Below are 13792 nucleotides of genomic sequence, written 5' to 3'. Positions count from 1 at the left end.
TTTCTTCCTCTCACACTTACCCCCTGTCCTCCTGGGGTCTGGTTTTGGGTGCCTGCATGAAGCCTGCTGTAAGGAGTGAGCCACAGGGAGAAAAGCCTGCATGCAGTTACAGAAAACGGACAGGCCAGATCCATGTCCTGCCGTTCATCTGAATTTACAGGGCTTCCAGATAGAAGTGAGACACGCCTGTCTGTCTTGTATTTATGAAACTCAGAAATGCAAACTGATCATTCACGATCTGTCTGCCATCCATTTGTATGCACCATTTTTCTGGACAGACCCTGAAGGACAGGTTATTTGTTCTTTGGTCATTTTGAGACAGCCATTCTTCCTGCTTTGGCTGTCCTCAACCCTCTGCTATTGACACCCATAAAGAGAAACCTGGAGTGTGGATTCTTGGCCGATAGTCCCAGATGTCAGAGGCTGTCTTGCCCCTCACTAAGGTGCTCAGGTTGGAAGTCTTTGCCATGACCTTTCCCTTATTTTTAAAATAAATGGTTCTGTGGGAGAGAGACCATTTCAGAAAGTCGGAGAGTTGTTTGCTGGTAGATGACTGTATGGAATCTGACTCTGTTTTAATTTATTCACTGTCTCTATGGTTCACACCTCATTTCTCACAGATGCAGAGTCAGATGTTGGGTAATAGAAAAATATGCTCCCGCATTAAGGTGCCAAAGATATCTTTTTGCTAATACATTCTTTCCAGAGATAGAATTGGCCAACAGTGCAGAAGAAATATACTATCTCCTTTTCTCTCTTTTGATTTTAGCTGTGAAATTCTTGAAAATTTTTAAACAGTGGCGTTGGACGTTTATACACTTGAAACGTATGTTATTGGATTCTTGTCAACTTGAGGCCTTCCACCAACAACACTTGCAAAGTTGAAACTGCTTAAAACCCAAGGCTTGTCCATTTGAGACTTAAATTTAGCCACTATCAGTAGAAAGTTATAGTTAGACATCTTAGAAGCAGAGTCAGTACTATTCACATTTTCTCTAGAAGTGGCGATCATTAATTTTTGGTTTTCCAGAAATAAAATAGCAACCTGGGACAGAATCCTAAAGGCTCATACTAGATTACAAACCTCTCTTTATTAAGGAAGAAACAAGTACTGTCATATATATATATATATATATATATATATATATATATATATATATATAATAAAGTAGTAGGAAAACTAGTCTTTAAGACAAAATATAATTTTATAATTTATTATTTGACTTATGTTTAGTAGAAGTAAAAGCATATTAGCAATATGGAATTATAGATGATCATATAAAATAATAACCTGCAAAAGTTGTCCAGTTATGGAATAAGAAGTTAAGAGCAGATTTTATTGGTGTATACAATAAACTTGTATGGAAGAAAGAGCTTTTGCTCTTAGAGGCAGAAACTCAGATTGAACACTTGTCTCTGTGTTTATTATTATGTGACTTTGGGCAAGGTAGGCATGAATCTCGCTGTACCCACCTGTCCTGTGGGCCTAACATCCGCTTCAGGGTGGGCAGAGGAGAGCTTCTGTGAGAGAACATAGGGAAGGAGCTTAGTACCATGCACCTGTGGTGACCTGCAAACAACTTGCCTTACTTTCTCAAGCACCATACTCTGTTAATTTAAAAAAGTGAATGAAAGCACAAAAGATTTATGAGAAATTATTTCAGTGTCAAACTCATGAAGATCCTATGCATTTTGGAAATTTTCCTTTTAGGAAGCCACATAAGGCAATATTTTATAATATTTGTGAAGTGTTCAGTTAAGTGAAATGCTATGTTTGAATTATGATATACGTGTTTAGGACATAATGACAGGTTCTTCCTAAGAAAGTGATTTATGTTTAACAGAAAGTGGAGCTAATAGTTGCTATGGTTAGTTTATTCCCTCACAGTTTCTAGGATTCGGTTTGCCATAAGGGCTAAACACTCTGCTCTTTCCTTTGTATTTCATTGATGGTCTGAAATTTCCGTTTTGATTTAATTTTTTGCTTAAAACCTCAAGAATACTATGGGAATGCCTTTGGCTAGAGGAAATGAAGTCATAATCCATTCTGAACTTAGTTTGGTGATAGGGAACACTAATGAATGGCTATAAGCATAGCTATTAGGAAACAATTCAAGTATTCATGTTAACTCCTGAAAATTAATAGATATTTGGCAATTTCCTATCCCAGGAACAGCTCTGTAGAGTCTTTTCAGTGGATATCAAATAATACATTAAAATGCTTGTCAAGAGGTGCCTGGGTGGCTCAGTGCGTTAAGCATCTGCCTTCGCCTCAGGTCCTGGGATTGAGCCCCATGTCTGGCTCCCTGCTCAGCAAGGAGTCTACTTCTCTCTCACCCTCTGCCTCCCCCACCCCCCGACCACTCTTGTGCTCTCTTTGTCTCTCAAATAAAATCTTTTAAAAAAGATAAAATGTTTGTCAAGGTGACAAACATGTAAATACATAGTGCGGAAACAGTGCCCTGTGTTTTGTTTTTATTTATTTATTTATTTATTTATGATAGTCACACAGAGAGAGAGAGAGAGAGAGAGAGAGAGGCAGAGACACAGGCAGAGGGAGAAGCAGGCTCCATGCACCGGGAGCCCGACGTGGGATTCGATCCTGGGTCTCTAGGGTCACGCCCTGGGCCAAAGGCAGGCGCCAAACCGCTGCGCAACCCAGGGATTCCCTGCCCTGTGTTTTGTAAGGTGGCTTGCTTCTACATCCATCCCAGAGCAAGATAGAATTCATGTACGGACAATTAGAAATTTAAATAAAATGCTTTAATATCATCAGCGGGATTCTTGTGTAAAGCCTGTAAAACCTCTACTGGCACCTCTTCAGATTCCCGATAACAACAGCATCTCAGTGGTGGTCATGTTAAAGTTTCATGGAGACTAAAATTCTCTGCCAGGTTATGTGTGAAATGAGCATATAGGTACAAATGGCATTTGGCCATTAGCTAGGTTCTCAGATCAAGTCTAGAAACATTCTGTACCCAAAAGGCCAAAGCTCTTCCTGTTAATCTGTTTGCTTTTTTTTTTTTTTAAACTGGAGCTGTCACCACCAGAACACATTCAATTGTAAGTAAAGCCAGGCATTGCTTCTCACCTGAATGAGATGTTTTTAAAAAATGATTGCTGATGGTGTAGGATTCACAGATGATTTCCCTTGTTGAAGGTGATGGAACACCGCCTGGAGGAATCATGATGGAAAACTGATGTGTTGTTGGCGGGCTCCCTCCCTCTTGGGGAATGCATTCTTTGCAATCTTTTAACTTACTTAAGGGATTCTCGTGTTTCTAAGAGACCTAATGCCTAGCTGCCTGCACAATCCACTTCCCCTCTCTTCTCAAAGCTCCAGTCAGAGCTTCAGCTGGCACTAGAAGTGTGCTGCTCCTCTCCATCTCCTCTCCTGCTCCAGCTTCTCATGCCCGACTGTTGCCATAGCCACTAACTGCTCTTACTCCTTCGGTCAGAGGCCAAAAAGGTCTTTTAAGAGCATCAATAAGACCTGACCATTCCTCACCTTGAAATGCTCCATTGCATTTAAAATAAAATCCCCCCCCCCAAAAAAAAAAAAGAATAGAATAAAATAAAATAATAAAATAAATAAATAAAATAAAATAAAATAAAATCCAGCTGCGTAAATTAACTTTACCAAGACCCTCACCATCTGGCCACACTCATATTTTCTACTACATCATATGCTGTTCTCCCTTGTACCTGCTGGGTCCCAGCTACCTCTACCTACTTTTCATTTCTTGACCACACCACGCTTATTCTGTTCTTTGGGCCTGGACACTAATCTTTCTGGAAGGTGTTATCCCAACCCCTGTATCTTCACAGCAGATGCTTCTCGATGTCAGAATGTTGGTTTAAATATCCCCACCTTAGAGAAGCCCTCCCCACCACCCAATGGAGGCAGCCACCTATCTACTTTGGGTTGGATTATCTAATAACATCTATCTGTGGCTGGCAATTTCTTTTTTCCCCTTCGGTTAGAACATAGGCTCCACTGGAGCAGAGACCCATTTGTCTTTATCTGATGTATCCCCAGGCCTCAAACGGCTATTCAGGAAATGTTTGTTGAAGAATGTATGAAGAAATGATGTAGCCAGTGTTTCTAACCTTAACTGTAAATTTCCAAGCATAAGTAAAAAAAAAAAGTTGGTGAGTGCATGCAGCCTGTGCCATTGCCGTGAATGTACACTTTGCTTTAAGATAGTGTGTACAATAGAGTAAAACAGACTCTCAGACCCATAGGCTCTCTGCCCTAGCCTCTGGAGTTTGGGAAGCCCAGTTTGGAAACTTAACCTCTTTAATCAGAGTGATCATAATGCAGACGTCCTAGAACAGAGCCTGAACTGGGTCTTCGGCCACCCTCTCTTATTGATTTAATTTGCAGGTGGCTTGTCCCCTCAGGAACCTACGTCTCCTACAATTAGTGCTGCCACTGATCTCTGTTCTTTACTAATACAAGCCCCCATATATAGAGCAGTCAGCTGATTCCTTGGTCTATTGAAAAGTATTTAAGGGGCTTGTGGGAACAATCAGATATTCTTGACATATCAAAGATACGTGGATTTTATGCCCTGGCCTTTGGCTCCAGTTGGATCAGGAAATATGAATACATATGGATAAGGTGGACATCATCATCAACATCATCATCATCATCATCATCATCTCTGTCTATATTCTAAACTGCATGTTAATTTTTCTGCTTACACGTAGCTGTAAACAGTTTTGAGCTCGAAAAGCCAAAGGCTTACCAAAAATAAAACCAAGTTTTTCCAATGTATTGTGTAAACTAAGCGTGTTTCCTTCAGCTTTTTCGGATGACCTGGGTGAAGTACTGCTAAATTGTAATTGGCTCGATTAAGGAAGCCTTCCACAGACGTGGGGTGGTGGGGAGGCCAGCTTTCTCACTAACATACTCAGGACTGCCTGCCCTGATTGCATTATGCCCTCGGGGCCCAGTCCTTCAGATCAGTATCCGTCTTCTTTTATCTTAAAGGACAGAATTTCCGTAGATTTCATGCTGTTAATACAACAGTATCTCCGGCCCTCAGGAATCCTAGAACTTCAGAATTTTAGAACAGAAGAGAAGACAGATTCCATTGAGGTCACGGAGCGTGTGGCCTGCTTGAGGCTGGTCTGTGCCCTTCTGCCCCAGCAGGGTGCCTCTCCTGTACTTTGACTTATCCCTCATTTCCTTTTATCTTCCTGAAGTAGCCTGTGATTTTTTTCCCCATGCACTCAAAGCTTAAAAGTAGTCATTTCACTTGAGACAGAAGGTTAGTGATTATTTCTCCATCTGAGAAGGGTTATTTCCCGTGGAAGCTCTCTCCGCCCCTGCAGAAGTGTGGAAAGCCCTCTTCTCTGGCCTTGCTTCTCACGTCCGGGGCGCTGTGGTTGCTTTGCTTCTCTGAGTCATCTGTCAGAATGTACACCCCTTGAAGCAGGGAACTGTAGCATTTTGTTTTGTTTTGTTTTTGGTCTTGTTTTTGAAATCCCCGTCTCTGAATTGTAGATGTCCAGTGCTGTCATGAGATCTTTGTCTCAATAATGATGGATCTTGGTAATCCTCAGAAGGTTTACAGTTGTCATTGTGAAAGTAATTTTTGAATGGTCATGTCATCTTCATTGAAATTCCAGCTTTCTGCTTCTGTAAGCCTAAAGGCAGCCAACAGGATGACTCTTACTGGCTTATAAGAGTTGAAGTCAGTATGGCCAAAAAGCTTATTTGAAAACAAAACTATCCATCGTCCCTGCTGCTATTTAGAAACACTTAGCATCTCAACTCTCTGTTGTCAACTTTTCGAAGATACTTGGTAATGACCGGGCCTGAATTCCACTGTTTTGTGCTTTGAGGAGTAACTGGTCCATTGCTGCCCCATCAAGGCCTCCTTGCTTTTTCATATTAGTCTAATTTTAAGCTGAAACCATAAAGAAGTCCAGCTGACCCCTCCTGATGTTAGTCATCTTTGTGGCCATTAGGGTGGTGGTCTCTATAATGCCACAGAGGCTCCTTAGCCTGATCACACAGCCTTGTAAGACCTGACTTCTGCTTGGCTCGTCTCCTCACCCCTTGTCCCTCCCCACACGCCCCTTATATTCCAGCCACAGCAGACTGCATGCTCCCTCACAAGTAAGTGTACCTGATTTTTCACACTGCTCTGCCCTTGTCTGATTGGTAACCTCAGTGGAGAGCTCTCCGCTGTCTTCCTTCTTCACGCACAACTCAAGAGGTGCAGTAGACTGGCGTGACACAGACTGACTTGGGAGTAAGGAGAGGGGTGCTGTTCCAGTCCCTGGCATGAGGATCTGAACAGATGCAAGCCTCCCACAGAAGTGGGGAAGACTGGCGGGCAGGGGGGACAGAGCATGGGGGCATCGAGGGTATGGATGGAGAAGCGTTCAGTCCAGGTGCCTCTGAGTTATCCAGTTAAGCGAGGTGGGGAGTTGAATTGTATATATGGATCTGCAGCTCAGAGAGGTTCCAAATCCAGGAACTTCTATTTTGGGGTTGTCATTATATTTGAAATGAAGTGGAGGAGCTCTCCAAGAAAAGAGGGTTTGAAGAGTGTGATGGACTCTTAGAGAGCTATCAAATTTCAAAAGAGAAGAATGAGAAACAGGCCATGAAGAGGCAAAGGGAGATTAGAAAGAGTAGCTGGAATAGATAGAAGGAAAATCAAGAGTGACCAAAGCAGAGAATTCAAAGATGAGAAAGGATGTCACCTGGGATTGATTGGCTCGTAGAGAGTCATTGGTAACCTTCGTAAGGTGTTCTAGAATAACAGGGGGCACTCTCAAGAGTGACTGGGGACAACACCAGAAGACCATTCCTTCCCTAGTGAAGAGGCGGGACCATACCTCTACTGGAAGATGGGATGAAAGGCATAAGAGTAGAGTGTGAGTGAGCCCAAGAATAGGCTGCTTGTTTCCTGTGATGTGATTTTGGTTTTGGTTTTTTTAAGATGGATGATAGTAAGGCTTTTCTTCTTCTAATGCAAATAGTCAGAATCTGATAGAAGGGCCATGGGATATTACCGTCTTGTAGTTTGCTCACAATTGGTGGTGGGTATTATTCCACAGTCACAAGTATTGATGTATATATAGGTTTACTAGCCTCTTTTCTCCTATGAGTTTATACTTGAAATATAAGTGGAAAAAATTTGCTTTTTTTAAATCTGTCCATTTTAGCCTAACATCCCTGAAAGCAGGTAAATGGCATAAAGGGTTGTATTTGTTTGTTTAAAACAAAATGCTTGGTTATTCAGTAGGAATCCTGTTTTATGTATAAATGATAGAGATTTACATTGAGCATTTTCCTGCACTAAGTCCTTGCTAGGTTGGTGTCTTTTAATATGACTGAATTTTAATGTCAGCAAGAGAGGGAAGTAAATTTGAATAGAGAAGCTAATTAAGCAGTCATTTAGTTAGGAGACAGATTTTAAAATGCTACTTTTAAAAGTGGAAAAGATGAGGATGAAGTGACTTTTCGTCTACGGAATAGAAAATTAGAGCTTGAAAAGGAACAAAGGCATGACCAATTTTTGTAAGTGAAAGCGGTCTGGCAATTGGGACTGTGACTTCATTTATACCTGCACAGGGCCTCTGTGAGAGCTCATCGCCATTCCTTTTGCTAGTCATTTACTAAATCTATCCCTGGGAGAGGCATAATGAATACAGTTCCTGTTTCTTGAAAAGATGGAGGATTCCTCCTGCCATCCCACAGGAATACTCAAAGTCCTTACCCCAACTTTTAGGATTCAGAGGTTCTGGCAGTCCAAGGCATTCATTCATTCATCCATTCATTCATTTATAGCTTAAGCAGACCACGGCTGATACTGTAAATTTAGTTTGAAAAGAAGGGGCACAGTTTAAGTCAAAGCATTTTGTGTTGCTTTCTATTTGGAATTGCAAGTGACAATGTTCACTTCCAGTAACAGAAATCATTGATAGCTATGTTTAGTCCCAAGTGAATATATCAGAAGAGGGGGCATTGGAAAATAGTAGTCTTTAGTGAGCTGGAAGGGGAAATATGCAACTTTAAGTGGCAAGGGTGATCCAGCAAAGGAAGGAGTGAGCATAAGAAAAAAGAAAAACCAAAGCAATGCAAATATCCTACAGATCCATTTTAAGAAAATGTTCTGGCATTTGGGTACAAGACTGGAAATGCACACTGTAAAATTAGGAAAATAATGAGTTAAAGTTAGAAGTACTATATTTATGCTTTTCGTTGTTTGCCATTTAAAAATCAATTTATCACTTGCTTGTACTGGCATGTGGGTAGGGGGAAGAAGACTTCAAGAGTCTTGAAACTGAATTTACTAATGTAGGCTGTCGATGCTGTTTTCTCATAGGCACACTCTGAACTTATGCCCTTTTAGGTATGTGGAATTATTGATTCTAGTGAGATTCTAGAATTTAATAGCATTAGGTTTTAAGGTTTATTACTGTACTATCCCTCAGCAGCAATGAAAGTTTTATTACAATTAGTCAAGAAACAGCAATGATTTTCATTCATTGTATTATGCATGTGCTGGGGAATATAATATACTTAAATATTTGACAAGTGCATAGGAGTTTATTCAGGGTTTGAGGTTCTGTGATTTATGTGATCTATGATAGGTAAGAGATTATATGGTATATCTGTAGGTAGAAATAATGGTAGGTTATTTTATTATTTAAATAGTTGATAGGTGGTTGCTGGGTTCCATTTTGCAATTTTATTCGGCTTTTGTAGAGCTGACTCTGCCTTAGGGACAAGTCATGAAATCAAAGAGAAAAGCAGGTAGCAAAATGGTTTCATGACCAGAATAATAACACTGAAAATTAGGATGTCCTTGTACTAATTTTTCTCTTTTATTTAGTTCATGTTTAGAAAGAGGCTAAGGTCATGTGTTTAGAAAGATTCCTATTTTAACACATATTGACAACTTTTTAAAGTTTAGAGTGCATTGATGTGTCCACACAATATTACAACTACATTTGTGTAAAAACTCTTTATGTTTACAAAAAATGATGAAAGAGATGACAGACTTCTGGCTTAAACTGTCAAAAGATGTGCAGTTTAGTATCTTTCACTCCCTTCCCCACATGCACATCACTCAGTCATCACTAATTACTAGGCTGAACCCCTTGTTTCATGGAACAGGAAGCAGGAGACAAATCAAGTCCATTATCCAGGCTCACACATGACAACTTATTTGCTACTAATTATTTTCATGTATTAGGTCTATAAAGATTATACACAGATTTTAAAGTGAAATGAACTAAAATGTTTAAATTTTGAGATACAATTCTGGTTCTGCTTCTCTAACCATTTTGACAATAATTATTACATTAGAGCTATTATTTGAAACACACATAATAGACAATCTTAAATATGATATTCATAGAAAATAGATACTAAAGATATCCAGCATTTTAAAAATATGATTTATATGTAAGAACTGCCCTATCTGAGAAGAAAATTAAGCATCTTTTTAAAATGTACTTTTTCTAGTAGTCGTTTGCATTTTCTTTTTTGATTTTATGATCTAGTGACACTTTAGTTTCTCTTATAGATTCTCTAAACCACTTAAACATTTTCTGAGTTTTTGGAAAACGCTTTGGCCTACTGGTAAAAGCATTAGCATGTGATCAGACCAATAGCATCGATTACCTTGTAGGGAGATTTCAGCTCTGAAAGTTGTAACTGAGTTCTGTTTTCCATTAAACATAGAAATGCCTACTTTTTGCTCACTCGAGAGATTTTACAATGGTTAAAGACTATAAGGAAGAGTTATTCCACATTCACATAGATAGATATGATAATAATGGGGTTGATTTTATTATTCTTCAAATAATTATTCAAATACCTACTATGGTCTAGGTACTATTTTGGTATTAGTACCACACATAGAATGTAAAAAGGGACTGCCTCTCAAGCTGACACTTGAGGAATGGGGAGTTGGCCACTTGAAGAGCAGAGGAAAGAATGTTCTCACAGAGAACAGCGTCTAAAAACCCTGGAGGCAGAAAACCTTGCTGGGCTTTGCAAACCAAAAGGAGATCACCTGGCCTGATTGTAGTGGGAGAGAAGGGTAAGCAGTGCCCCTGGGCATGGGTAGGTTGCTGAGGCCTAGGCATGTGCTTGATGGCCATGGCAATCAAGAGCTTGGATTTTTCTTTAAGCACTTCAGAAAGCTATTAACATGAGTGCTATGGCTAGATTTATGAAGATCAGAATAGAGGTGGGCAGGAATGGACAGAGAAGAGGAGGTTTATTAGGGAGTTCAGGAAAGAAATGATAGCTTGCATAATGGCAGGGGACTAATTAGAGATCTGTTTTGGAAATATATGTTTTTATATAAGTATGTATGTGTAAAATTATATATTTTACAAAATATATTTTGCAAAACTTTTTGTCCTGTAATAGAGAAAGTAAGGAAAAGGAAATGTCAGGGCTCATTTCTGGAATTCTGGCATTGTCATTTATTGGGATGAGGAAGAGGAGGGTGGGGAGGAACAGACTTGGGAGAGAAATATCTAGAGATACTTGTGAGCTACCAGTGAGGAATGTCAAGTGGGCATTTCAGTTTTAAACCTCAGAACAGAGGTTCAGACCAGAGATTTAAGCAGTTGGCTTCTGGAAAGTATTTAAAGCCCTGAGAAAGTATAGCATTAGATAGAGAGAAAATGTCAAGTGAGGAGAGATCCTGAACCGAGTTTTCCAGGAGATTCTCACATACAGAGGTTGGATAAGAAGCAGCCTGTGAAAGAGAATGAGGTGTAGCCTGAGAGAAAACAGAGAAGTAGGAGGGTGGAATCCCCAGGGAAGGCAACGGGCTGTCAAGGAAAGCCTTATCACCTGGGCTGGGGCTGCTAAGAGGTGACATGAGATGAGGACAGACAAGAGTGGGTAGTCCATGGCATTGTTCCCCCTCAATATGAGAGTCCTTGCAGTGAGAGGAGAGGGAGGAAGTAGAAGACAGTAAAAGTCAACAAATTTTGGGGGGGAAGTTAGGAGTAGAAAGAGAAGAAATATGGTCATAGCTGATGCAGGATGTGAGATCCAGGGAGGGCTACTTTGTTTTACTGAGATGAAAACTGCTAGAGCATGACTATATTTTGGTAGAATTTTAGTCTGAAGAATATGTATTAGATTGGCCCCGAGCTAGTAGTGATGTTCAAAGAAGACAGAAACGGATTTCTGCCTCATGGAACAATCCAGAGTAGCTGAGCTGTGCTCCATGAGTTCATCCAGGGGCCCAGGTTGAAAGGGGTGGCGCTGGCATCCTCCTGAATTTGGGGCCTCCATTACTGAGTCTGTGGTGACCATGTCAATCATTTTTTCCTAGCCAATGAGAAAAGGAGGCTTAGGGCGAAGGTCCTTGCCTTTATGAAGATGACCTAAACACTGGATACATATTCTCTCTTTTCTCATTGGTCCAGACCTCATCACATGGCCTTAACTCATTGTCGTCTCAAGCTGGGTGGAGGGGTACCAGTTAAAACAAAATTTAATTACTAAAAGGAAGATGGAGAAAATGGATTCTGAGCAAAGCCCATTTCTTCCACTCCTTGGGGTGAGAAAGGGCATTACAGTATATTTATTTCTGTTTCTAAACCATGGGCAGTGCTTGACTTGTATTTGGTACTTAACTGAGAGTTCAGCAAGTTGAATTGACTATTAAAATTAACCCTCTTCCTTCTAAAAAGTCAAATTTGATTATAGGCTCTGAATTACACAATACTGCCACCTTTCCTCCTCTCCTCTGCCTTTTCTGTGGACCTAACACTTTCTATTTCTAGTAAAAGCATACAGACAGGAATACAGTATTTACTTTCAAGATTTGCTTAAAAATCTAAAATGTAAGAGGAAAAAAAATTTGCTAGTTTTGTTTGGATCACTATCTTGTTCAATGTTTGGTCTTGATGTTTACATATGCTTTGGGCAACTGAGCATATACCAAGTTGATATGTCTTTTATTCAATAGAAAGAATAGCTGGTGATTGTAAATAGTAACCCTCAATAGAAAATGTGGATGTAGCATTTAGTTTATAACATGGATTGGTATTTGTATGTTCCCCCTTCTTTCAAGTTATCAACCATATTCTGGTATGTATTGTAAAGATAGGAACTAAATGGTGATTTTATTGTGGAGTAGTATTTTGCATAACTTTGTATTATACTAATGGGTGTATCATTTGCTTAAAGTATTACACTAGCTCTTTGTTCCTGATATTTTTACCATAAAATTAGAATTAGGAAGGGAAATCATATGACAGTCTGGGATATTTGTTTTTGAGATATTTACCCTAACTTGAGATAAGAAATTACTTGAAATGACACGGTAGCTCCTGGCATAGCTCCTGTCTTGTTTCGAGCAAAAAAACAGCTTTAAGCATTAGTAAGGGGAGGAAGTAGTCCCCAGAAAATAAGTTCTTTGGATATGGTCAAGTTCACTTCCCTTGTTTGACAAATGTAGAAACTAAGGCACAAAATACCTAAGTGTCTTGACTTAAGCAAACCATTACAAGATGGTGGTTATGTTTTAGAAGGTGTTTTTTGGGTGTAAGAGAAGATTATTAAGATCTGTTGTTTGAGTCCCTTATGAGCTGAGTCCCTTGAACTGCCAGGGGGAAACAGGAGGAAGCCAGGAAGCAGCTGTGAATTTTCACTGGTAAAGGAAGGAAACCTAAGGCTCCCAGCCCCCCACCCCCACCCCATGGCTTGTCCATTTGGGGACAGGTTCCACCTCATGGTCAAAGCCTCCACCTTAGTTGTCACTGTTCATTCAAAAGGATCTCACAGGGTTCTGAGAAACCAGAGGAAGGGTACCACCTGCCCATGGAAGAAAGGATAGATCCAGGTGTTCTTGAGGCAGAGCAGGGGCCCTTTGTAGAGATAGGGAAGGAGAAAGAATATCCGCTTCCATTATTAGATCATCCTTCCCAGAGATTAAAATATAGATCCAGCTGATGAAGCAGATTCATTTTTCTGAAATTAAATGTCTAAGTTATGTAATTATTATGACGTTACTTTAATGTCATTTTATGGCCATCTGTGGCGAAATCTAATAGGAATAAAACCTGTGATCCTTACAAATAAATTTTGACTTCTAGTTAAATGTTAATTTTGAACCATCTTTGTGGTCAATGTAAGTCGTCTATTGGATGGGTGCCCTAGGATTGTGTTTTGATTGCATACCTGTTTCCCTTTTTTTAAACTGTGGTCTTGTGCAGCCTTTCATGGTAGCATCCTAGTTTTTGTGCCCAGGGAAGGTAATTACACCAAGTGATGGGACCTTGCCATTTTCTGTTTGCAGAACAATCAACCATGACGACCGAATCTGGCTCAGACTCGGAATCCAAGCCGGAGCAGGAGGCCGAGCCCCAGGAGGCAGCCGGGGCGCAGGGTCCTGTGGGGGCACCACAGGGGCCAGGGCCCGAGCCTAGTGGGGAGGAGCAGCACCAGGTCCTGGAACAGTTCGAGGCTGCGGCACACAGCACCCCAGTGAGGAAAGAGGTGAGCCCTGGGACCTTGGCCACCACCACCACTCCCTACTCCCTGCACCTGCTAGCATCACCCAGAAAACCAATGAAGGAATGTTTACTGATCTTTTCCAGGGTCTGAGTCAGCCTTGGTCTCTCAGCGCTAGAGGGAACTATGAGGGTTCATGAGTTTCCCCTTTCTGGTCCCAGGCAGATGGAAATTTATGCAATTTTAAGACTTTCAATGAATGACATTCCACAACCTTGCTTAGTAACTCCTTCATTTGATTAAAGCACTTAAACCCACACTGAAATCTGGACT

General features: G+C 40.5%; 1 protein-coding gene across 48 annotated transcripts in view; it reads left to right on the top strand.

Annotated features, from left to right (window-relative positions):
* Window positions 1-13792, top strand: part of EPB41L3 (erythrocyte membrane protein band 4.1 like 3) — a 226544-nt gene that overhangs the window by 126054 nt on the left and 86698 nt on the right. For 7 of the 48 annotated variants that reach the window (XM_049112868.1, XM_049112866.1, XM_049112856.1 and 4 more), the window contains exons 1-2: window positions 10053-10076; window positions 13305-13504. In XM_049112868.1, coding sequence (XP_048968825.1) covers window positions 13316-13504 — 189 coding nt within the window. In that variant the 5' untranslated portion in view covers window positions 10053-10076; window positions 13305-13315. Of the gene's footprint in view, window positions 1-9958; window positions 10077-13304; window positions 13505-13792 lie in introns of those variants that run through there. The other 41 variants (XM_049112893.1, XM_049112886.1, XM_049112891.1 and 38 more) reach the window with 12 other exon arrangements.

Source organism: Canis lupus, chromosome 7, assembly GCF_003254725.2.
Source record: "Canis lupus dingo isolate Sandy chromosome 7, ASM325472v2, whole genome shotgun sequence".
Classification (NCBI taxonomy): domain Eukaryota; kingdom Metazoa; phylum Chordata; class Mammalia; order Carnivora; family Canidae; genus Canis; species Canis lupus.
This window is presented reverse-complemented; position numbering and strand designations above follow the sequence as displayed.